Genomic DNA, 26,742 nt, shown 5'->3' with positions numbered 1-26,742 from the left:
TGAAACCAGTCACTTGCCCCAGCACACAACCCCCCCCCCCCATTTTATTACATTTATATAAGTGGTATAAAACCAGTTGGTTTCTATATAAAATAAAAATGTCACTTGGATTTTTTATAGTAATGTAGAGAGAGAGACTTTACTGTACTTGCATTGAAAACTACTGAAGAAGCTGTAAATTGCTTCCATGTTTTTCCCTCTGTTAATTATTCCCATTATTTTTATCTACATCTTATGAACATTTTCTAGCTATTTAGCCAGCGGCTGCTAATCACAATGGCGGCTCAGTGCTGTCTGCCCCTTTCAAATATAACTGGTAATATGTAAATGGCCCAGAAGAAAGGGAAAGTTGTTCGTTCTTTGGCGTGAACAAGGATCTCTTGTATAATTCACAACATGTGAAGTGAGGAGTCACACTTAACCTCCTTCCCCTCTCATATGATCAGCTTTATGGGGTCTGTCTTTGTCTTAGGCGTGGTGAGTTTTTTGCATGTGGACTTCATTCTCTCCTTCTGAAACCAGAAAACCTAAAAGGGCTTCCAGTGACATGATTTTTGGAACCAGTGTTATCAATACAGTGGAGACCTCAAAATCATTAAAGTGATATTAAAGGTAAAAATATAACAAACATGTTATACTTACCTGCTCTGTGCAATGGATATTGCACAGAGCAGTGCCGATCCTACTCTTCTCGGGTCTCCCACTGGCCGTGGGGGCACTTGTGCATGCTCGCTCCCAAGCCCAGCTCTGTGTGTCAATAAGACACACAGATTAGGGCTCGGCCCTGTTTACTGGCTGTTATTGACCGCAGCAGAATCAGGCTCAGGAAAGTATTAAGGAGGGTCTGCAGAGGGAGCTGCATAATTGAAATGGTTAGAAAAGGCAGAAGGTTGTTTTATCTTAATGCATTCTATGTAGTCCCCCTAATACTTACCTGAGCCCCTTCTAGATCCAGCGATGTTGCAGCAGCATGTCGACTGAGTGGGACTCCCCTCCTCGGTGGACAGCAGCGCGGTGCCATTGGCGCTCTCAGCCATTCAGCCAATGAGAAGCTGCTTGCTGTGGGGGTACTCAACAGGAGGGAGGGGCCAGGAGCACAGAAGAGGGACCTGAGAAGAGGAGGATCCGGGCTGCTCTGTGCAAAAAAAAAAAAACACTGCACAAGACAGGTAAGCATATATGTCTCCTTTTTTTAACAATAAAAAAAGGAGACTTTACAATCACTTTAAGGTTTTTTTTACCTTCACGCATAGAATGTATGAAGGTAAAAAAACCTTCAACCTTTACAATCACTAATCTAAAAGGCTCCTAGCCTTATTTGCAAGGTGTGTTTTGTCCGTCCAGTCAAAATAAACATTTCAATGGCTGGTGGACACTACTCAAAGATTCCCCTACCTACTTCTTATCCTTAGTGCAAAATGCCAAAACTTTATTTGGATAGAGTGGTGAAAGTTTAGAACCCCTGCCAAGCTTTTATAGCTGTCTTTATCTTAGTTGGATCAAGTTACTTTGCTTGTCTCGGTGATCACTCTTTCTAAAACTGGTTAAGTTAAGGAAAAATCCAAAAAATGTAAGTTGTCCCCAGAGCAGGAATAGAGAGAGTCTACCAATGGGAACACTTAAAGCGGTAGTAAACTGCTTAAAAAAAAAACCTGCAAGACAATAGCATAATGTGCTAGTATGCATTGCATACTACCACAATATGAAATACTTACCTTAGAACGGAGCTCCCGCAGTGTGCCTGGTCAACGCTGAGGGAGCTGACATGTTCCCTTTGCGTTTCTTCCGGGACCGCTGACTCCGGCGCTGTGAGTGTCTGGAGCCGCGATGATGTCACTCCTGTGCATGTGCGCTGGAGCCCTTTGTCCCGGCAGGATGCGCCACTGACGTGAGCGACTGCATGCAGGGTCAATATCTCTTAAACCTTGCAGGTTTAGGAGATAGTCTTTTTACCTACAGGTAAGCCTTATTATAGAATTACCTGTAGGTAAAAATTACCAAGCGGGTAATACAACTGCTTTAACTAAGAGATGGTATCCTTCACTTTAGAGCATGGGTGTTCAACCTGTGGTCTTCTAGCCTTGAGGCATTGCAAGGCTGACAGTTGCAAGCATGACTTCCAAAGGCAGGGGCATGATGGGACTTGCAGCTTTGCAACAGCTGGATGGCCGCAGGTTGAGCACCCGTGCTTTAGAGAGAATTCTTTTTATTTCCTGTTGTCCATGGGACAGGATGGGAAAGTGATTGTTCCGTTGAGATTTACTTTCACTTGGAAAGTAATTTTAGAATCATTTTCCCAAAAGATAGGATCTGCATTTGTGACCTCTGCGGTGTGATCCTTTTCTCATGGTTTTTAAGATGGCATTCAGCAGTGAAACCAGGTGACTTCTTGATAACCAGAGTAGCTATACAGACATATACCTGCCTAAAACTGTGCAAAGGTTTTAGGCATGTGTGAAGAAATGCTGTAAAAAAAAAAAAGAATGCTTTCAAAAATCTATTTTTAACTTTGTTTCTTTTTATCAATTTAAAAAATGCAAAATGAGCGAACAGTAGAAAAAACTAAATCAAATCAATATTTGTTGTGGCTACCCTTTTTGGCTTCAAACCAGCATCAGTTCTTACACTTGCATACTTTGTACACTTGCACAAAGTCAGGGATTTTGTAGGATTCCCGTCAGGTGCATGATTAACCAATTATACCAAGCAGGTGCTAATGATCATCAATTTCATATGTATGTTGAAATACAATCCTTAACTAAAACAGAAACAGCTGTGTAGGAGGCTTAAAACCGGGTGATAAACAGCCAAACTCTGTTACTAAGGTGAGGTTTTACACACCATGGCAAGACTGAGCGCAGCAAGACACAAGGTAGTTATTCTGCATCAGCAAAGTCTCTCCCAGGCAAAGATTTCAAAGCAGATTGGGGTTTCAAGATGTGCTGTTTTAAGCTCTTAAGAAGAAGCACAAAGAAATGGCCACCATTGAGGACCGTAGACGCAGTGGTCGGCCTTGTAAACTTAATGCAGCAGATGAGACACATCATGCTTACTTCCCTTCAACATCAGAAGATGTCTAGCAGTACAGTCATCACAGATCTGGCAGAAGCAAGAAGGACTCTGGTACACCCATCTACTGTCCGGAGAAGTCTGGTCAGAAGTTGTCTTCATGGAAGAATTGCAGCCAACAAGCCATACCTCCGACATGGTAACAAGGCTTAGTGGCTTAACTATGCATAAAAACATGGGAACTGGGGTGCAGAAAATTGGCAGCAGGTGCTCTGGACTGATAAGTCAAAATGTGAAGTATTTGTAGAAGGAGGCAGTTTCTTTGTCAGAGGGCTGGAGAGCTGTAAAATAAGTGTCTGCAGGCAACAGTGAAGCATGGTGAAGGTTCCTTGCAAGTTTGGGGCAGCATTTCTGAAAATGAAGTTGGTGATTTGGTCATGAGCAATGATGTCCTCAATGCTGAGAAATACAGGCAGATACTTATCCATAATGCCACACCATCAGGGAGGTATCAAGAACAAGGAGTCCTGGAAGTGATGGTTTGGCCCCACAGCGCCCCAATCTCTACGTCATCGAATCTATCTGGGATTACATGAAGAGATAGAAGGAGTTGAGGCAGCCTACATCCAGAGAAGATCTGTGATTAGTTCTCCAAGATGTTTGGAACAACCTACCTGCCAAGGTTTTTCAGAAACTGTGTGCAAGTGTACCTAGAAGAATTGATGCTGTTGTGAACGCAAAGAATGGTCACACCAAATATTGATTTCATTTGAATTTCTCTTCTGTTCATTTACTTTCCATTTTGTTAATTGATAAAAAATAAACTAATTACACTTCTATTTCTGAAGGCATTCTCCATTTACAGCATTTTAAATGGCCGCTCAGGTTAAAGGCAGCTGGGTGGGGGTGTAAATTATCCTTCCCTGTCATGTTGGGTGGCAGTGAATGGGGCTGTGCTGCAACCATGTATAATTCAAGCAGTTACGCTACAGTGGTGTGGCACTTAGAAGTTGAGGACATCTCCTCCTTGGTGCCTGTTAGACACCTCTGAAAAACGATCCACTGCTTCAGAGGGGTGGCAAAAGCTGGTGTATGTGTAAACCTAGCTATAAAGAGAGAAGAAAAGAGTGAATTCTAAGGCTTCCTGTATCAATTCATTAGAAAGAGCGATAAGGGAAAAATTATGCAATGATGTTTATTAGTTTCATCATTTGGTGTATTCTTGCAGTGTCTGTATATTGTGTTTTCAGTATGTGGGTATTTTATAATCTGAGCAATTTTTCTGTGTTTAGGACAATTCGAGTATGGCTGAAGAGGGACAGCGGGCAGTATTGGCCAAGTATCTACCACACCATGTCATGTAAGTTCAGCTGATACTCTACCTATACCCTACCCACACTATAGCTCATAGCAACAAATCAGAATCAGGTTAGTGACTTTAAGCAGGTGTCTGATAACCCACATGATCCATGTTATTCCATTGCATACAATGGCAAGAAAAAGTTGCTTTACCACTTCAGCCCCAGGAAGATTTTACCCTCTTCCTGACCAGAACACTTTTACAATTTGGCACTGCGTCGCTTTAACTGACAATTGCGGGGTCGTGCAATGCTGTACCCAAACAAAATTTGAGTCCTTTTTTTCCCACAAATGGAGCTTTCTTGGTGGTATTTGATCACCTCTGCGGTTTTTATTTTTTGTGCTATAAACAAAAAAAGAATGACAATTTTGAAAAAAAAAAAAAACATTTTTACATTTTGCTATAATAAATATCCCCAAATTAAAAAAAAAAAACACATTCCTTCATCAGTTTAGGCCACTATATATTCTTCTATATATTTTTGGTAAAAACAATCGCAATAAGCGTATATTGATTGGTTTGCGCAAAAGTTATAGCATCTACAAACTATGGGAAAGATTTATGGCATTTTTTTAAATATTTTTTTTACTACTAATGGCGGTGATCTGCGTTTTTTTTTTTTGTTTTGTTTTTTTGTTTTTTTTTGCGGTTTTGACGCTTTTTTGGGACCATTGACAATTATACAGAGATCAGTGCTATAAAAATGTCACTGGCAGGGAAGGGGTTAACACTAAAGGGCGATTAAGGGGTTAACTGTGTGTTCCCTCAGTGTGTTCTAACTGTGTGGGGATGGGAGTGACTAGGAGAGGAGACGTATCGTTTTTCCTACTTAGTAGGAACAAATGCTATGGCTCCTCTCCTCTGACAGCACAGGGATGTGTGTGTTTACACACACATCCCTGTGCTGACTATTTTTTCTTGTGTCTTTATTGAACACATCCATTAAACATTTACAGTGCAGGAAGAAAAAGTAAAGCCTGGTTCACACCTATTCAGGTTGCAGTTTGGATATTCCAGGTGCATTTTGCATTTTTCAATAGACCTTTTTGATTCATTGAAGTCTATGGAAGCAAAAAACAAGTCCCTGGCCCTTTACATAAAATGCATAGATGTGAACGTGACCCATAGGAAACCATGTTAAATGGACTGTAGTGTATTTCTTCAAAACTGAAAACGCACTAAAAAATGCATAGATGTGAAACAGGTCTATGTGATTCCATACACTACTTCAGGAAAAGCTAATTGGAGTCAGTAGTTTGTACACCTGGAGTCCAAATAATAAAATGAGTTTGATGATGCAATTTAAAGCTACTTTAATTCAGGGCTGTCTTTAAGGCAGGGCAAAAGGGGCAGCTGCTCTGGGCCTCATCATTGTTATGGGGCACAAAGCAGCTGCCTCATACTTGCCAACTATCCCAGTTTAAATTCCCTTGTCCCTTGAAGTTTTAATCTCATGCTGTGTTTCAATATCTCAGTGTGAAGTCCTGTTACTACTCAGCTCTGCCCTACTCACCTGCAGACCCGGTGTTTACATGTAAATAATCAGCATTGATATGTAAATACCTGCAGCAGTAATATGTAAATATTCACTGAGCGGCCTCAATGATATGTAAATAGAGGCGGCATTCATATGTATATTATGCCCCCCCGAGGTCATATCCACCATCTCTTCTGCTGAATGCTGCACACTGGGGAGGTAAAGGGGCATGCTTGAAAGTCCTGCCTATAACTGTGGTCATAAAGGCTGGATTCACACCTATGCATTTTTAGTGCTTTTTGCATTTTGCAGATTTGCACTACAGTCCATTTAACATTGTTTCCTATGGAACACGATCTGTAGTGCAAATCTGCAAAATGCAAAAAGCACTAAAAATGCATAGGTGTGAATCCAGCCTAATGCTGGCCATACACTATACGAAAAATCGGCCGAAAAAACGTTCGTATAGACACTTCGTTCGTTTTTCGGCAAGTTAATGGGCACAAATCGATAATCGTTTGTGACGTTTTTGTGGGGAAAAAACGAACGGGAAGTTTGGAAAATTTCTGCCGAACGTACGATAAATTGCAAGGTTAATGTGTTTCCCGTCCGAACTGTCTGCACTAGGTATATGTAAAAAAACGAACAAAAAATTATTTATTCATGTCCACTAAACAATTTATCGGCCATTATATGATGGCACGATCGTTTGCGGTCACGGTCGAACGTTCGTTTTTCGAAAATGTGTTCGGCCGATTTTCTGTATAGTGTATGGCCAGCATAAGTCTAACATCAGCCTGTTCTGCAAAGGTATGCAAATCTGAGGTGGAACCCTTTTTCAAAATAACATGGTCCCACAGCACTGTGAATTTTTGTGCATGTGAATATGCACATCTCAGCAGTTGCATGAGGGTGTCATTAACAATTAATTGCACTGCTGTGTATCTGCTAAAGGGCAGCATGTTTCTGTGGTTTCAGGAAAGCGATTTTGCATGTGTTCCCGACACACACAAATATGAACGCAGGCTAAATGTCTCAGTTACATTGGTGATCAGTGTAAATCTTCTCATTACATTGGGGCTTGGTGTACAATCCTTTCCTTTACACTAGTGGCCAGTGTGAAGGTCCCCCTTACATTGGTGGTCAGTGTAAAATCCACCACTATATACTTGCAAAAGATTTCCAGCTTTGCTCTACATGATTCAGAATTTGCCATTGTGGAATTTGGTGGTTACTGTGAATGCTCCTACTACATTAGTGGTCAGTGTAAATCCCAATTACATCTGTGTCTGGTGTAGAAACGCCTCTTATTATATTGGTAATCAGGAAAAAAAACTTGCATTTGTGGTCAGTTTTGAATCCTTCCTTACATTGGTGGTCCATGTAAATCCCCCTTATTTGTGTAGTGTAGAAATCCCCCTTTGTTGGTTGTTGATGTAAAATCCCCCATTACATTGGTTGTCAGTATAAATTCTTCATTAAATTGGTGATCAGTGTTTCCCTTTACATTGGTGGTAAGTGCAGAATTGCCCTTACACTGGTGGTCAGTGTAAATGTCCTAAGATTGGTGGTCAGTGTAGAAATGTCACCTTACATAAGTGGTCAGTACAAATCTCCTCGACATAAGTGTAAATTCCCTCTTACATGGAGGTCATTATATAATCCCCCTTACACTGGTGGTTGGTGTAAATGCTCCTATTACATTGGTGTCAGTGTTGAAATCCCTCTTTATATTGGTGGGTGGCGTAAAATACCCCTTTACATGGTGGTCAGTGCAAATCCCCCCTCACGTTGGTGGTCATTGTAAAATCCACCACTATCACTATATACTTGTCAAAGATTTCCAGCTTTGCTCTACATGATTCAGAATTTGCCACAGTGTACTGCCTCCTAACTAATCCCATTCCCCCAGCATTGCCACTGATCACATCCACCCCCCAGCATTGCCATTAATCCCCCCCCCCCCTCAAGCATTGCCACTGATCTCAGGAGTCCTAGGATCCCTAGGAGTTTTCTGTCTATTGATAGGTCCCCTCACCTGCCCAGTCCATGGTGTGCAGGCAGTGAGGAGATGATGTGCTGTAACCTTTAGCAACCAATCAGCGAGCAGTAATGATGTGCACTAACCTCTTGCAACCAATCATTGCGTGGTAAGGATATGCAGTAACCTCTAGCAACCAATCAATGCGCAGTAGTAATGTGCAGTACCTCTAACAACCAATTAGTGAGCATTACTAATGTACAGTAATCTCTAGCAACCAATCAACAAGCAGAAGTCATGTGTTGTAACCTCTAGCAAATAATCAGTGAGCCATAATGTGTGCTGTAACCTCTAGCAGCCAGTCAGTGAGCATTAATGATACACTGTAACCTCTGCCAACCAATAGCTGCCTGATCTGACTCAGGAAACTGCTAATTTCTCAGAGCAGGTGGAGAATGAAATTTCATGGGGGGGGCAAAAAAATGTTTGCCCAGAGTCCAATCAATATTAAAGATGGCCCTGCTTTGATTGATAAAAGACACTCAAACATTTTAAGATAGCTGTTCATAAAAAGCATCAGCTGGTGTGAATCATGCCTCGCAAAAAGGAGCTCTTTGAAGATCATATGATCAAGAGTAGTTCTGCGTAAGGCTGGAAAGGCATACAAAGCAATCTCAAGGTGTATAAGCATCTGTCTGTCTACAAATAGTTTATAAATGGAGACAGCTTAGTACTGTGTCTTCTTAGTAGTGGACGCCCAACCAAGATGACTCCCAGTGCACAACGCAGAATCATCAATGAGGTAATGCAGAACAAAGGCTTGACGATATCACTGTTACTGGCAAATGTCCCTGTTCATGAGTCCACCATACATACGCCTTTTAAACAGGCAGGGTACCCATGGCAGAACACCACAGAGGACAATGGCCCTAAGCATCGAAGTAAACCCACCACAGACTGGCTTTTTTTTTTTTAGAGTGGCCAAGTCAGAGCCCAGACCTTAACCCCATATAAATTCTGTGCACTGACCTCGAGAGCCGTTCACCCTGGACATCCTACAAATGTGTCTGACCTAAAGCATTTTTGTAAAGAGAAATGGTCACAAATTTCTCCTGAAATTTGTTGTACAGGTCTGATCCAGAGCTATCAAAAGCACTCGCTCGAAGTCGTTGCTGCCAAAAGAGGTTCAACCAGCTATTAAATCCAAAGGCTCACTTACTTTTTCTCCAACACTGTGAATGTTTAATGGGTGTCTTCAATAAAGACACAAGAAATTAGAATTGTTTGAGTGTTAAGCTCATTATGTCTGTCTTTTGTTGTGACTTAAGATGAGGATCAGGTCACATTTTACGTCAAATTACTGCCGAATAGCAGTTCATTCTAAGGGGGTCACATACTTTTTCCTGCCACTGTATAAAGTGTGATTTGATGGTGGATGGACAGTGCTAACTGAACAAAAATAAAAAACTATAATCTGCACGCACAAAACCATGATTCCCACAGTGTATTCACCTCAGTCATGGGTGGGTTACTTGCACAAATGTGAAGCTGCACACTGATGATCTGTGTACATCCAATAACTACTTCATTGGTCCAACTGCAACAAGGACATTTCACCCCTTGCTTAATTGTTCTTAGCGATAACTGGGAACATTGAAACTTTAAATGAATGCAGCACAGGCAGCAGATTTAGATGACAGGACAAACCCCCTTTTTTTTTTTTTTTTTTAAATCACATTTAACAAACCCTTTCAATGGTATATTTGAAAAATATTGTCTGAATACAAGACCGTAATCCCATATTTCACCTCTGTTCAAGAGCTTCCTTTTAATAAAGACCAATCCCTGCTGCTCTCTCTCCCTGAGCAGGTGACGGGTCCTGTAGTGGGTGGAGCCTACTGGGTCCCTCCCACAGCTCTTCTCTGCACAAGCTATGCATAGTGATTTATGTCACTACTATGACTTGGTTTGCAAAAGGATTTGGACAAAAAGTAGATTTATATAATTTGCTGAGGAAAAGATTTAAGTCAATATGTGCGCAAAGTTCAGTTTTAACCACTTGCCGACGGACTCCTGTACATATACGTCGGCACTTTGAAGATGGATATCTCGGTAACGGCAGCAGCTGCTGCCACAACTGAGGTATCCATCTCTTCAGGAGCCAGTCGTGTTTACGATAATGATGGTCTCTGCGGCGGATTCGCCGCAAGATCACAGTTATCGGTGGCGGGAGAGGGCCCCCCCTCCCGCCGCTCTCCCGCGCCCTCTGCCACTTACCGGAGCCATCAGCAGAGGCAATCGGGTCCTATCCGTGGCTGGGTATGGAGACGAGTGAGGCTAAGATGGCCCCCACCCGTCTCCATACCATAGCAGGGCGGAAGCGACGTCAAAACGTCACTTCCGCCCATACGTCTTAAAGCGGGGGTTCACCCACACCGCCAAAAAAAAAAAAAATATTAAAAGCCAGCAGCTACAAATACTGCAGCTGCTGACTTTTAATACATGGCCACTTACCTGTCCCAGGGTCCAGCGATGTCAGCAGGGGACGCCGAGAACCCGCTCGGTTCTCGGCAGCTGCCGCCGCCATCCTAGGTGAGGGAATCAGGAAATGAAGCGTTGCGGCTTCACTTCCCGGTTCCCTACTGCGCATGCACGAGTCGCGCTGTGCGTCCCAAATGGTCCCCGCTCTCTCCTGGGAGCTGTGTGTTCCCAGCAGACAACGCGGTGGGGACGGGAAGAGGCATAGACTCCCATGGGAGTCTATGCCGGAAGTGGGTGCAAATACCTGTCTTAGACAGGTATCTGCACCCCCCCTCCCCCCTGAAAGGTGCCAAATGTGACACCGGAGGGGGGGAGGGTTCCAAAAAGCGGAAGTTCCATTTTTGTGTGGAACTCCGCTTTAAAGGCAAATTTTTTTCAATGTCATTTTTTCAAATGACAATTTTTTTTTTTAATTGCATTTTAGTCCAAATATGAGATCTGAGGACTTTTTGACAACAGATCTCATATTTAAGAGGTCCTGTCATGCTTTTTTCTATTACAAGGGATGTTTACATTCCTTGTAATAGGAATTAAAGTGACCCAATTTTTTTTTTTTTTTTTTTTTAAACAGTGAAAAAATAAATAAAATCAAGTAAAATAAATAAGAAAAATTTTTTTTTTTTTTAAAGCGCCCTGTTCCGACGAGCTCGTGCGCAGATGCGAACACTTATGTGAGTAGCGCCCGCATATGAAAACAGTGGTCAAACCACACATGTGAGGTATCACCGCGAACATTAGAGTGAGAGCAATAATTCTTGCCCTAGACCTCCTCTAACTCAAAACATGTAACCTGTAGAATTTTTTTAACGTCGCCTATGGAGATTTTTAAGGGTGAAAGTTTGACGCCATTCCACGAGCGGGCGCAATTTTGAAGCGTGACATGTTGGGTATGAATTTACTTGGCGTAATATTATCTTTCACAATATAAAAAAAGGGGTAATTTTACTGTTTTTTTTTTAATTCAAAAAAGTGAATTTTTTCCCAAAAAAGTGCGCTTGTAAGACTGCTGCGCAAATACGGTGTGAAAAAAAGTTTTGCAATGACCGCCATTTTATTCTCTAGGGTGTTAGAAAAAAACAATATATAATGTTTGGGGGTTCTAAGTAATTTTCTAGCAAAAAAAAGTTTTAAACATGTAAGTGCCAAAATCTCAAACTGAGGCTAGTCTTTAAATTGCAGACCTAATAAGAGAAGTTCATTACATGCTTTTTAAAATGTGTTCTGGCACATGCTGTGTCTGATTTTGTAAGTGTGGCATAAAAATCCTTGACACTGCCCATGTAAAGCTGTGCTCAGTGGAGGGTCCCATGGCAGTATTGTCACGTGTCCCCCTTCCCTTCTGCTCTTATTGGCTTCCTGGCATTCATGCCAGTACCTCCTTTCTGCAGGCCTGTCTTTGCAGCACTTTACACTTCCTGTCAGCTGTGTGGCACTCTATGAGGCAACAGGTGCAGCCACAAAACCCATGAACAGGAATGTGCTCTTAGTCTGTGCTGGCAAATAAGCTAAGCAGGTTTCTTGACTTTTGCATAAGCTGCAGTGTTAAAAGAGAAGTGGATTTTTTTTTTTTTTTTTTTAAACTGCATCAATACAGGGCACTTTCGCCCCCTTCCTTCCCAAGCCAATTTTCAGCTTTCAGCGCTCTCGTATTTTCAATGACAATTGTGCGGTCATGCTACGCTGTACCCAAATTACATTTTTATCATTTTGTTTGCACAAATAGAGCTTTCTTTTGGTGGTGTTTATTCATGACTCCGTTTTTTTTATTTTTTTTTTGCGCTATAAGTGAAAAAAGAGTGGAAATTTGGAAAAAAAACAATATTTTCTTTATTCTATTTTAAAAGAAATCCAATAAAATCGAATTTTGGGATAAATTTAAGCCAAAATGTATTCTGCTACATGTCTAGTAAAAAAAAAAAAAAAAAAAAAAAAAATGTGTATAATAATTGGTTCGTGTGATCACGGACAGATGTACGCAAATGATCATGTACAGATGTGCGCAGGTGATCACGGACATATGTGGGCAGATAATCATTGGGACATGATTTTACTGGGATGATCAGTGTGTAAAAAAGCTGTAAAAAAAAGCTCATACTCACTGTTCACCAACTGGCTGCAGCGATCCGCTCTCCTCTCCTCACCGACAACTAATGTGTGAGGAGAGCCGATCGCCTAGCAACCGGCTCTCTGTTAACATCACATGACAACTGTGATTGGACACGGCCGTCATGTGATTAGGAGGGCCAAACATAGAGCCCTCCTGCCAATCTGAGATGCACCATGTCTGGGTTACACAAGCGCATCGGGGTTGGAAACCACAAAGGTTTCCAACCCCTTTAAGGCCTCATGTACACTACAGATACTAAACTGAAGTTTTGGAGCAGTTGGGCGTTTTTTCCATGTACATGTACACAGTCGTTTATAGGAGTTTAGAGGCAGTTGAGTTTACTGGCATTTTTTTGAAAGCAGAAAAATCACGTTCAGGACTTTTAGTTTACCGGCAATTTAAACGTCAAATGCTTGTAACCGCGTGTTTGCATTTATAATTTTTAAACCTAAAAATGTTGAAAAAACACATTTCACCACATGTTGTTGCCTGCATCAATGGGTGAGTCCAGTAGCAACGAACTCTGGTCCTCTCACATAATTTCTCTACGTCTTCGGAGCCTCAGCAACATCGGGAACATTTCCTCACACATGCTCATGATGGGATCCATAGTGAAAACACAAAAAATAGGACTGCTATCTACAAGCACACTTCTCTCTCTGCTGCTGCTCTTCTCTCACAGAATGGCTGAAATAGTTAATAATTGGCTTGTTTTTCATGCATTGTGGGCATTTGGTAGGGTCACCTGAGGTTACCTTTGAAAAAAAATTTTAACCTCAAAAGCTCATAATTGCTGCTAAACTCGCATAAACTCAGTATGTAAAAGCTGTAGAATGAACGTTTTTCACCATTGGTTTCTAGCTGTTTCCAGTGTTCAAAAAAGGGTTTTCAACTGCCCTGTGTACATGAGGCCTAAAACTTTCATTTCTTTGGAGAACTATGTAAATGGAAGAAAAGATTTCTGTGCTTTTGGGTGGATTGACGTGGATAAAGCTAAACAAACCTTGTAATATCCTGGAAAGTTGGTTGTCAACTAACAAGCAGTAATCTCATCAGCTGGATAGTTCCTGGGTTTTAAATCTTTGTACTCCATCTGAAGGAAGTCATTATTATTGCGAAGTCCAGAAATATCTGGTACTGGTGATTTTTCAGTTGCCATGTCTGTCATAATGACAGTCAAGATCTCTTCAGGATTCTCCTTTTTAAAATGACCAGTACCTTTTTAAACTACTTGAAGTCCGGGGATTTTTTTATTGATTTTTTTTAATTCTCACATACAGTTGCGCTCATAAGTTTACATACCCTGGCAGAATTTGATTTCTTGGCCATTATTCAGAGAATATGAATGATAAAACAAAAACATTTTTCACTCATGGTTAGTGTTTGGCTGAAGCCATTTATTATTCCGTCAACTGTGTTTTAATCTTTTTAAATCATAATGGCAACAGAAACTACCCAAATGACCCTGACCAAAAGTTTACATACCCTGGTGATTTTGGCCTGATAACATGCACACAAGCTGACACAAAGGGGTTTGAATGGCTATTAACCACTTACCGACCGCCGCACGACGATGTACGTCCAAACTTTGGCGGCGGATATCGTTGTTATGGCAGCAGCTAGCTGCCATAACCCCGGTATCCCCGTTTTCGTGCAGCGGCTGGCTTTCAGATAAAAGTGGTCACTGTGGCGGATTCGCCACAAGATCACTTTTATCGGTGGTGGGAGAGGGCCCCCCCCTCCCGCCGCGATCCGGTGCCCTCCGCCACTTACCGGAGCCGTCGGTAGCGGCGGAGGCTAGCGCATCCTCCTCTGTGGTGTGTCTGGAGACGAGTGAGGCTAAGATGGCGCCCACTCATCTCCATGACACTGCTGGGCGGAAGCGACGTCAAAACGTCACTTCCGTCCACGCCTCTTAAAGGCACCACATTTTTTCAAATGTAATTTTTTAATTGACTTTTTTTTTTTTTTTTTTTTTTTTTTGCATTTTAGTGTAAATATTAGATCTGAGGTCTTTTTGACTCCAGATCTCATATTTAAGAGGTCCTGCGATGCTTTTTTCTATTACAAGGGATGTTTACATTCCTTGTAATAGGAATAAAAGTGACACCATTTTTTTTTTTTTTTTTTAAACAGTGTAAAAATAAATAAAATATTGTAAAATAAATAATAAAAATAAAAAAAATTTTTTTTTTAAACCCCCCCCCCCCGTCCCGACGAGCTCGCGCGCAGAAGCGAACGCATACGCGAGTAGCGCCCGCATATGAAAACGGTGGTCAAACCACACATGTGATTTTCTCCAAAAAAAAGTGCGCTTTTAAGACCGCTGCGCAAATACGGTGCAAAAAAAAGTATTGCAACGACCACCATTTTATTCTCTAGGGTGTTAGAAGAAAAACCATATATGTTTGGGGGTTCTAAGTAATTTTCTAGCAAAAAAACCTGTTTTAAACATGTAAACGCCTATAATCCAAAACGAGGATGGTCCTTAAGTGGTTAAAGGTAACCATCCTTACCTGTGATCTGTTTGCTTGTAATTAAAGCACCTGAAAACCACCTCAGTGTGAAAGGGGTCTAATGGCCCAAGGACAGCAAGTAGATAGGCAGAGTTTGGCTTAGGCCCCTTTCACACTGGGGCGGTTTGCGAAAATAGCGCCTGCAAACCGCCCCTAAACAGCCTCAGCTGTTTGTTCAGTGTGAAAGCCCGAGGTATACGAGGGGTTTTAACCCTTTTTTGGCCGCCAGCGGGGGGTTAAAACCGCACCGCTAGCGGCCGAATACCGCGGTAAAACAGCGCTAAAAATAACGCTGTTTTACTGCCGACGCCCCCTACCGCCCCAGTGTGAAAGGGGCCTTACAGAAATAGTTGATATGCATGAGAAACAAGAGTTTTTGAAGCTTTTCAGAACTGAAGAAACTGAATGTAACAAAATGTTAAGGAAGGACATTTAACTGCTCACTTACTGGTGTGCTGCCTCTTAGCCTATAATGGAAGCAGCGTTGACCTTTACATATATACCATGAACCTAAATGCAGATGGTACCGTATCCTTGTAAAGCTAGTTTGGTGTATACACTAAATGGATTTGTTGATGAAAAAACATTGATTCATTACTTATATTGAATTCTAACTCTATGTGGTATAGCAGAAATAATACCTAGAGTACTGCTTTGGAAGACCCTTTGAGTGACACTTTTGAGTGTCCATTTTTTTTTTTTTTTTTTTTTAGTCTTTTTAAGACAATTAAACACTTTTGGGATTACAGTAGTAATATTTAATTGTCTGTCTTCTTTCAGCTCCATGTTCAGCATTGACATACCACCATGAGAGCAGGAAGATTTTTGTGGGACAGGATAGTGGAGCCAATGTGGTGAGTCAATCTATTCTATTGTTGCCAATACAGTTAGAACTGAGTTGGATAATCGGCAGCACAGAAAATGCAAAGTGTTGCCCTTCATATCAAGCCTTTTAACCACGAAAGCTTATATGTGATTGGCTACTGTAGGCAGTAGCTCTGCTTTTTCTACCTGATTAGTTACTGTGGGCTGTAGCTCTGCTTTTTCTGTTTTCCTTTTCTGCTTTTTTCCCTCCCTGAAACTGGTTTTAGTTTTGCTCAGATAAATACAGTTAAAGCGGTGTTCCGCCCAAAAAAAAAAATTAAAAGCCAGCAGCTACACATACTGCAGGTGCTGACTTTTAACAATAGGACACTTACCTGTCCTGGAGTCCCGCAATGTCGGCACCTCAGCTGATGTTTCCATCAGCTGTCGGGTGCTGCCACCGCCGCCATTGCGGGTAAGGGTACCCAGCAGTGTAGCCTTACAGCTTCACGCCAGGAACCCTACTGCGCATGCGAGAGGCCCGCTCCTCTCTCCTACAGGCCCGGTGACAGGGGGAGGAGGAGGCAGCCCCGCGGTGATGTCACAGGCCATGGCCTGGACTCCCGGAAGTGGGAACAGGATACCTGTCAAAGACAGATATCCTGTAGCCGCCCCGAAAGGTGCCAGTTGTGGAACCGGAGGGGGAGAGGAGACAAATGAGCGGAAGTTCCACTTTTGGGTGGAACTCCGCTTTAAACACATTCATGAAGCAATTAGAAACATAAGGGCTTATGCACATGGCTGCAAGAGGGCAGTATAGTGTACATTCAGGTGTAATTCTCTGTTCAGCCCGCTGCCAGCAGCCTCGAAAGCAGACTGTTAAAGGATAATCCTTACATGGGGAATGAGTGAATACCATTTGCACTGAGGATATCCTGAGTGGAGTGTCTGGGAACATCTTGCTATCCAAGCACAGAGACCCGGGGCTGGGGAAAAAGCCACAGCCATTTGTAATCTCCTTAACAAGAGATCTAGCAAGCTGGTAAGCGGCAGTATTATTATTGGTGGAGGATCTTTCCTGTTTACCCTGTCACATCTTCTTGGGTGTCGTGGTTTCATGTCACTACGGAATAGAGGGTTGAGGAATCATCATTTGAACTGTCACTTTGAACTACCGTATTTATCGGCGTATAACACGCACTTTTTTCCCCTTAAAATCAGGGGAAAATCGTGGGTGCGTGTTATACGCCGATCCCGCTCACTGTGAAGGCGAGAGGAGTAAGCGCTGCCGAAATACATATAGCCGAGTGTACTGTGTACTCGGCTCCGCTCGCAGTCATGCCCAGTCCTGCCATTGGACCTGTGTTATGTCCATCTAGGAGCTGGGCCAAGGGGGCGGGACTGCGAGAGGAGCCGAATGGAGCTCTATTACTTAGAGAGTTCATATCTTTATTATGTCTGATCTACGGTTAATATTCACAAGTTACTATAGTTTGACCACATCATTTATTCAGCGCATCTTTTTTCTTTTTTCATTTTGTCAGTGTAAGCTGTCTGCCCATACATCATACAGTCAGGCTGTTTCCCACTGACATGAAGAATTAATGAACTACCACAGCGCTCAACAGAGCCATGATAGTTCATTGAGCACTCCAAGCCGACAGCCGCAAAGGATGTTGGTAGTTGTACATTTATTCACAGAACCCTGTGAATGAATCCAGGTGGGCAGAGTGCCGCACGGTCGCGTTTTCTTCAAATTGTGTCAGCAAGTGGGAAGAGAAGATTCTCCCCCACTCACTGCCTAGAGGGGGGGGTGCATTTGTAACATGTTACACCCTGAATATGTTACAAAAGGTGAACTTATCCTTTTAAATGTTACTATTTGATCACAAGCATGTCTGTCAAATTACAGTGTATTTCCTACACAGCACACCCCAACATATATTTTATGAGGCATAATGAGTCTTTTGACAATGTCATTTTTTTTTTTTTCCCACAAGTTTTTGAAAAATGTGGAAAACAACAACAACAAAAAATTTACAATCGGGCTGGACTTTGGAAACCCCTGGTATATTGAATCTGCTTAAAGAGGTTGTAAACCTCTGAAAAAAAATTCCAAAAAATAAAAATCTGAAAGACGAAGGTATAATGAGCTAGTATGCATCGCATTGCAATGGTCCTGAAGAAGCGGGCCTTTTCTTCAGTGCGCATGCGTCGATGGCGGCAGCGTATATAGTAAATACATCCTAAACGGTGCAAGTTTAGGAGATATTTACAGTACTACAGGTAAGCCTTACTATAGGCTTACCTGTAGGTACAAATAAACAGGAAAACTTTACTTCCTCTTGAAGAATGTACCTCTTTTCCCGTAGACTCCCTGCTATGCCTTAGATTTACCTTGGTACAAAGGGACCTCATTCATATTGTCTAGAGATGTCCAAAACTTTGGGTGCTGGCATAATGTGTTTGACATTATTAATCATGCATTCCAACTTCATTGTTCTCATGGGGAAAAGACAGGACTCTTGGGAATCTTCAACCTCCCCTCTAAAAACCCTAATGAGGTGATAGTGATTTATTTTAGCAGGGAATCCTTGAACATACAGAGGTGAGAATTTGGTGACCAGTAGGAAACAGCTGTAGAACAAGTTTCTCAAACTCTGGTCTGTAGACTACTGGTGGTCCCTGGGCATCTCCTGCACTGTGCTGTAATTGTATGCAGTAGGTAGGGGTAAATCTAGTGACGGGAAACAGATTGCAACACAGAGCCACATCTGCCTTTTAGGGGATGATTTAGGTCATTCTTTTTACCCCCAAGCAGCGGACGTAAGCATAGGTGGCTGCTACAATTTCCATTGTTTTTAAAGTGGTCTACAGACTGTAGAGAATTGGAAAACCCCTGCTTCAGCAAAGCTTCATGAATGTCTGCCTCATGATGAAGATGTAATTATACACCTGCTATATGATGGGGAATGGCAACAGTGCTATAAACTGCGGGTAGGAATGGAAATAATTACAGTGTAATTCATTGTTAGGAATTTGTCAGATTATTTTGTGTTTGGGTTCCAACAATGTTTATATGTCAAGAGAAAAAAGAAAAAACCCAATCGCCTTGAGGAATATCAACATGTGAAACAATGTCTTCTCTGTATGCGGGAGTTTTCCCTACATTCTGTACATACATATAATATACAGTATAACTTTTTTTCTCCCTAGCCATGTTGCGATTGGGCAGCAAGCACCGATTTCCTCTTCTGCACAGATCTTACCAGTCAGGAAGTGACTTGCTGTGCCCAGTGTCAAGCTATGATGCTTATAAGCAAATAAAAGTGAAATAATACTTTGGCACGTAGGGATGATGAGCCTGCAAGCAGTGGTTCCTGTACTGACTCCGCCTCCTGAAACTCCTCCTCTCAGCACTTCTGTAGTTCAGAAGGCAGGCTCTGTGCAATGTGTAACACGCAGTGCCTACTCACAGAGCATACTGAATATGTATCCCAGAATTCAAAGAAGTAAATGTGCTGTATTCTTCAAAAAGTCAGTTTACAAACTTGATGGTCATTCAGATTAATAAGAGGAGGCTAGAAATAATTGAAATTTAATGTTGAACATGAAATAAACTTTGACCATAGATACTTTAATTCATGCACCTCCTATCCACTTGTCATTCTACAGCTGTTTCTCCCGACATCACAACTGCTCTCTGTTGCTGCTGGTATAGCCTTGCCCTAATCTCTCAAAACCAGCACACGCTGTACTCAGAAACATGATGGTGCTGTATATGCACCAATGGTAGATAATCCTAAAACCGTCCGACATTCAGCCCATGTGCACAGCAACAGATCCACAAGAAACTGGTCGATCGGTCATGACCGACTATCGGGATCTGATCGGTGACTGCTATGTGCAGAATCGCTGTATTAACATCAAAAAGGTGGTACAGCAGCTTATCCCAAGCTCTTCAGTTTGTGTGTTTGTTTTTTTGTTTTGTTTTTTTGTTCAGCCAGAAAAAAACTGCTAGTGTGTACTAGGCTTTATAGCCATTAGACAGACCCCTTTCACACTGGAGGTGTTTTTCAGGCTCTAAAGGGCTAAAAATAGCACCTGTATAGTACCTGAAAAACGCCTACCCTGCAGCCCCAGTGTGAAAGCCCGAGTGCTTTCACACTGGGGTGGTGCACTTGCAGGATGTTAGAAAAGGTCCTGCAAGCAGCATCTTTGAAGCGGTTTAGGAGCAGTGAATACACCGCACCTCCACCGCCCCTGCCAATTGAAATGAATGGACACCGCTGCCAAGTTGCCAAAAAGCGCAGCTAAAACAACAGTAAATTGCCTCTAAAACTGACAGTGTGAAAGGGTTCTTAATGAAATGGCTACTCAGTCACTTATTTTTTATTTCTGTGGTAAAGGTCTGGAAGATTAAATCCTGTGCCTATTCATTAAAGTTGATACCTTTTTAATACGTCCAGTTTCCTATTCTAATCTTTTTCTTTCTGTATTGTAGGAGTTTGTAATCTCTGATGACTTCAACAAAATGAACTTTGTGAAAACTTACCCAGGTATGTACATAATCATTATACAATTGTATTGCACAATCATTGTACTTTGTACTGTTCGTCTTTTACTGGCACAATGGAAGGCAAATGGGCTGTTCACATTGCAAAGGAAGTTGCACAGTGCAAGTGAATTTTCCCCATAGCTTAGCGATCCACTTTGCAAGGAATACCAAATCATCTACAAGGAAAATTAAAAACAATTAGCATTTTATGCTTGAGCATGATTGTGTGATGGAAGTCAGCAGGGTTTGGTCTCATTCACCAAGCTCCGGTGAAAACTCTCTTGTAAAGTGAACAGTGTTTTTGCCTTTAGTAATCAGCTCACTGTTTGGCAGCTAGTCTCACTAACGGATAATTCTCTTTTGCCCGTACAGCTCATCAAAGCCGAGTGACAGAGGTCATTTACTCTCCTGGACCTGAGTGGGTTATTAGCACTGGGCAGGATAAGTTCCTAACCTGGATGTGCACTCAGAGTGGTTCCTTGGTGGGCAGATATGCTTTCTCTGCTTGGGCATCCTGCCTTCAGTATCCTTTGGGGCCTATTGTAATTTATACCATTCCTCCTACTCTGTACAAGCTTTCAGTTAGAAAGGTGAAGGAAGTATCAATGGACTATGAGTGTACGGATTATTGCACTTGTAGTCCATTGAAACTACAAGTTCGTCTGCCACAGATGACAATGAATGGTGTAGCTGTGTGGGCCGAACAGCGCACAGTCATGTCAAATTTAAATGCAACAGTGGCTGCACGGGGTGCTTAAGAACATGTATGTTACTACTTGCAGCCTAGATACAGGAAGTTTTAATACTTATTTTGTTGGGTCACACCAACACCAACAGTTTACGCAGCCCTTAACTCATGCATTCATATCAGTCCCTGCTCTGTCCTCTGCTAACAATCTAAGGTCCCTTTTTTTTGTGCATACATATACAGTGGATATAAAAAGTCTGCACACCCCTGTTAAAGTATCAGGTTTCTGTGATGTAAAAAAATGAGACAAAGATAAATAATTTCAGAACTTTTTCCACCTTTTTAATGTGACCTATAAACTACAACTCAATTGAAAAACAAACTGAAATATTTTAGGGGGGGAGTAAAAATAAAAACTTAAATAATGTTGTTGAATAAGTGTGCACACCCTCTTATAACTGGGGATGTAGCTGTGTTCAGAATTAAGCATTCACATTCAAACTCATGTTAAATAGGAGTCCGTACACACCTGCCATCATTTAAAGTGTGTCTGATTAACCCCAAATAAAGTTCAACTGTTCTAGTAGGTCTTTCCTGACATTTTCTCAGTCACATCCTACAGCAAAAACCATGGTCCGCAGAGAACTTCCAAAGCATCAGAGGGATCTCTTTGTTAAAAGGTAGCAGTCAGGAGAAGGGTACAAAAGAATTTCCAAGGCATTCAATATACCATGGAACACAGTGAAGACAGTCACCATTAAGTGAAGAAAATATGGCACAACGGTGACATTACCAAGAACTGGACCTCCCTCCAAAATTGATGAGAAGAAAATTGGTCAGGGAGGCTGCCAAGAGGCCTACAGCAACATTAAAGGAGCTGCAGGAATATCTGGCAAGTACTGGCTGTGTGGTACATGTGACAACAATGTCCCGTATTCTTCATTTTTCTGGGCTATGGGGTAGAGTGGCAAGACGAAAGCCTTTACAAAGAAAAACATCCAAGCCCGGCTAAAGTTTGCAAAAGCACATCTGAAGTCTCCCAAAAGCATGTGGGAAAATGTGTTATGGTCTAATGAAACCAAGGTTGAACTTTTTGGCCATAATTCCAAAAGATGAGGTTTGGCGCAAAAACAACACTGCACATCACCAAAAGAACACCATACCCACTGTGAAGCATGGTGGTGGCAGAATCATGCTTTGGGGCTGTTTTTATTCAGCTGGAGCAGGGGCCTTAGTCAAGGTAGAGGGAATTATGAACAGTTCCAAATACCAGTCAATATTGGCACAAAACCTTCAGGCTTCTGCTAGAAAGCTGAACATGAAGAGGAACTTCATCTTTCAGCATGATAATGCCCCAAAGCATACATCCAAAGGAATGGCTTCACCAGAAGAAGATTAACATTTTTTGCAATGGCCCAGCCAGACTTGAATCCAATTGAAAATCTGTGGGATGATCTGAAGAGGGCTGTGCACAGGAGATGCCCTCGCAATCTAACAGATTTGGAGTGTTTTTGCAAAGAAGAGTGGGCAAATATTGCCAAGTCAAGATGTGCCATGCTTATAGACTCATACCCAAAAAGACTGAGTGCTGTAACAAAAGCAAAAGGTGCTTCAACAATGTATCAGTTTAACCACTTGCCGACCAGCCGCCGTCATTATACTGCGGCAGGTCGGCTCGTTCACGAGAATCGCCGTAGCTGTACGTCGTCTTCCTTTTAAGAGCCATAGCAGGCGTGCGCGCCTGCTGCAAGTGGCCAGCGGCCGCAATGTCTGCCAGCCACCTGCAATCGCAGAAAAAAAGAGCCAAAATGGAGATCTGTCAATGTAAACGGACAGATCCCCTTTCTGACAGGGGAGGAGAGAGCGGTCTGCTGTTCCTAGTTATTAGGAACAGCGATCTCTCTCCTCCTCCAGTCAGTCCCATCTCCCCACAGTTGGAAACACCTCCCAGGGAACACATTTTACCCCTTGAACGCCCTCTGGTGTTAACCCCCTCCCTGCCAGTGACAGTTACACAGTAATCGGTGCATTTTTATAGCACTGATCGCTGTATAAATGTCAATGGTTCCAAAAAAGTATCAAAAGTGTCCGATCTGTCTGCCGCAATGTCGCAGTCCCACTAAAAATCGCAGATTGCTGCCATTACTAGAAAAAAAATGCCATAAATCTATCTCCTATTTTGTAGACGCTATAACTTTTGCTCAAACCATTCATTTTTTACCAAAAATATGTAGAATACATAAACCGATGAAGACTTTTTTGGGGGGGGGGGGGGGGGGAATATTTATAGCAAAACGTAAGAAATATTGATTTTTTTTTTTTCAAAATTGTCACTCTTTCTTTGTTTATAGCGCAAAAAATAAAAACCGCAGAGGTGATCAAATACCACCAAAAGAAAGCTCTATTTGTGGGGAAAAAAAAGGACATCAATTTTGTTTGGGTACAACATTGCCTGCCCAATTGCCAGTTAAAGAGATGGAGTGCTGTGTCGCAAAAAATGGCCTGGTCATTATGGGGGGAAATCTTTCGGTCTGTAAGTGGTTAAGGGTGTGCACACTCAGTTAGTTGTTCAACTGAGTTGTACAGATATAGGTCACATTAAAGGTGGAAAAAGTTCTGAAATGATTTATTTTTGTCTCATTTTTTTACATCACAGAAACCTGACATTTTAACAGGGGTGTTTATACTTATATCCACTGTACCTATAAGGACCAGTTTAGATAGTAGCCAATTGAACTAGCAGATTGTCTTTACGGCGTGAGAGGGAACAAGCTTACCCAAAGGAAACCCTTGCAAGCACAGGGATAACATGCATACTCCATGCAGGTAGTGTCCTGGATGGGATTAACTCACCCCGTTTACAATTCCAGTTCTTGCAATGACTCCATAGAGGTACATGTACACACAAGTCTCTTATTGACCTGTCCAGTCTAAGCAACTGATTGGAATTGTCCTTTAACAGGTTCTAAGCTATTTTATCCAACATCAATCTCCCATTTGTATGATTCCTCATGTGTAAAAACACCACCAGCTGTGCTCGAAGTCTAATCCCTGTATCTGCCTTTTCCTGGGAAATCCAGAATTTGCATGTTGAAGAAATAACAAACACATCATACTTGCATCCACTGTGCAGCTTGTTTTGCACAGAGGGCCCCCGATCCTCGTCTTCTGGGGTCCCCCGGCGGCTCTTGTGGCTCCTCCCCACAGCAGATAACCCCCTAGGAGATGCGCTCCCCCAAAGGGGGTTACCTTGCGGGCGCACTCCTGAGTCCAGCATTCGGCGTCAATAGCCGCTGAATGTATGACTCGGCCCCGGTGCCCGCGTCATTGGATTTGATTGACAGCAGCGGGAGCCAATGGCTGCGCTGCTATCAATCTATCCAATCAAGAGCCGAGAACCCCGGGCAGAGAGACAGCGCTTCCCCGCCAGGTCAAGTTCCAGGGCTCAGGTAAGTAAAACGGGGGGCTGGGGGGCCGGTCACTGCCAGGTGTTTTTTCTTCTTAATGCATAGGATGCATTAAGGTGAAAAAACACGAGGGTTTACAACCCCTTTAATGATGATCTGTAAAGGGGTTGACGTTTTATCTTGCTCTCTATTTTTGGGTTATAATTTGTCGGTTCTATTGATACAGCTTTACTAAGGGCTAGAACTGTCTCCATGGCAACTTGCAGTTTATTAGGCGGTTAGTATTATATCTTGTCCTTTTCTGTTCTCTGTAATAAGCCAGGTGATCCTTAACAAAAGTCTTGTTCAGATACGATGAAGAAACCAGATATGCCTTTGTTGGTGATTTTTCTGGGCTGATTACACTGCTAAAGCTGGAGAAAGACACCTGTTCTGTGGTATCAACACTTAAGGGCCATGAAGGTAATCACTCAAATAACTTTATCATTTTGTCTTTAAATTGGGTGCCCGGTACTGACCAATATAGAAATTTTATATACTGTTTATAAAAATAGCATGTTACCGTGAAGTTCCTGTTCTACAGTTCATGAAGGAAGAATATCAGTTTCCTCCGAGGAAAAAGGCAGTGACAAAAGCAAGCTTGCACCATTTTAAATTGCACCTACACATTAATGCTAAAATAAAGCTATGTTAAAGGCCAAGTTCACCTTTGGGAGCATGTTGAACATTATACCCATATTTAGGGTGTAACATGCTCCAAACTTGCCCTCTGCATCCCTGATTGACCCCCCCCCCCCTCTCCCTCTCCCTGCACAGATGCGTCATTCATTTACTGGAAGTGAAGAAAATGTCATCCGCACACCAAGGATTCCTGGAAAGGATCCAAAGCTTTATTTCGTGGTCAAATGATAGATATATAGCAACGTTTCGGAGCCACACAGGGCCCCTTCCTCAGGCAAGGCTCCGAAACGTTGCTGTATATCTATTATGTGACCATGAAATAAAGCTTTGGACCCTTTCCAGAAATCCTTGGTGTGTGGATGACATTTTTTTTCACTTTGAGTCTCCGCGTTTTCCAGCTGAGGTCATTACAACACCCAGCATCATTCAACAGACGGTTTTCTTGAATGTGTGCATGGGGAACATTGTGTTTTGGATTCATTTACAGGGGTCTCTGAATGAGAAAATTACAAGTCCTATCTTCCACAGCAGCAGACGGCTTGTAGTTCTCAATGGACTGCGAGCATGCTGATTAGCATGCTTGTAGTCCATTCACACACTGTCTAAAGTTTTGTAACAGCTTGTGCAGAGATAAGGGCAACAGAGCTGCAGGCAGTGTGTGCAGGAGCCTGACATTGCATCTGTGATTCACTGATCGCAGCTGCAATGCTCTGCAGGCTCATGTGAAAAAAAAAAAAAAATAAATGCAATTTTATTTTTATTATTTTATTTTTTTTCCTTCAAAAAGGTGAACTTATCCTTTTTAATAGTTTTGCTGGGGAAGGGAAATTAGATATAGGGTTGATTTAATAAAGGCAAATAAACTGTTCACTTTGCAGGGGAAGTTGCACTATGCAGAGGACATTTTCACAGAGGTTAGTGAATGAAGTGAGGCTCTGCTGATGTCCATCATCCAATCATGTGCAAGCAAAAATGCTATTCGTTTTTTCTTATTTCTTATTATCTCCCCTTGCATGTCATTAGGTGTTCTTTGCAAAGCCACATTCACCTAGCTCTGGGAAAAACTCCTTTGCAAAGAGAACAGACTTTCTTTTCATTAGTAATGCTGCGTACACATGGTTGGATTTTTCTTCGGGAAATGTTCGATGGGAGCTTGTTGTCGGAAATTCCGACCGTGTGTAGTCTCCATTGGACATTTTCTGTTGGAATTTCCGACAAACAAAATTTGAGATCTGAATCTCAAATTTTCCGACAACAAAATCCGTTGTCGTAAATTCCAATCGTGTGTACACAATTCCGACGCACAAAGTTCCACGCATGCTCGGAATCAAGCAGAAGAGCCGCACTGGTTATTGAGCTTCATTTTTCTCGGCTCGTCGTACGTGTTGTACGTCACCGCGTTCTTGACGTTCGGAATTTCAGACTAGATTTGTGTGACCATGTGTATGCAAGACAAGTTTGAGCCAACATCCGACGGGAAAAAATAACATGGATTTTGTTGTCGGAATGTGCGATCATGTGTACGCGGCATTACACAGGATCTGAAATATTTACGTTTCCTAAGAAAAAAATACCGTTCCAAGCGTCCTTCATAGCTGGCTACATGCTTGATG

General features: G+C 42.2%; 1 protein-coding gene across 1 annotated transcript in view; it reads left to right on the top strand.

Moving 5' to 3' along the window:
• The window catches only part of WDFY1 (WD repeat and FYVE domain containing 1), a 91,504-nt gene that overhangs the window by 18,405 nt on the left and 46,357 nt on the right, over nucleotides 1–26,742 (top strand). Inside the window, exons 2-6 of the mRNA XM_073625960.1 lie at nucleotides 4,302–4,369; nucleotides 15,772–15,845; nucleotides 20,300–20,354; nucleotides 20,726–20,876; nucleotides 24,798–24,910. Of these exons, the coding sequence (XP_073482061.1) occupies nucleotides 4,302–4,369; nucleotides 15,772–15,845; nucleotides 20,300–20,354; nucleotides 20,726–20,876; nucleotides 24,798–24,910 (461 nt within the window). The remainder of the gene's footprint in view (nucleotides 1–4,301; nucleotides 4,370–15,771; nucleotides 15,846–20,299; nucleotides 20,355–20,725; nucleotides 20,877–24,797; nucleotides 24,911–26,742) is intronic.

The sequence above is a fragment of the Aquarana catesbeiana genome, linkage group LG04 (assembly GCF_042186555.1).
Source record: "Aquarana catesbeiana isolate 2022-GZ linkage group LG04, ASM4218655v1, whole genome shotgun sequence".
NCBI classification, from domain to species: domain Eukaryota; kingdom Metazoa; phylum Chordata; class Amphibia; order Anura; family Ranidae; genus Aquarana; species Aquarana catesbeiana.
Note: the sequence above shows the minus strand (reverse complement) of the source record. Positions and strands in the feature narration are given on the sequence as shown.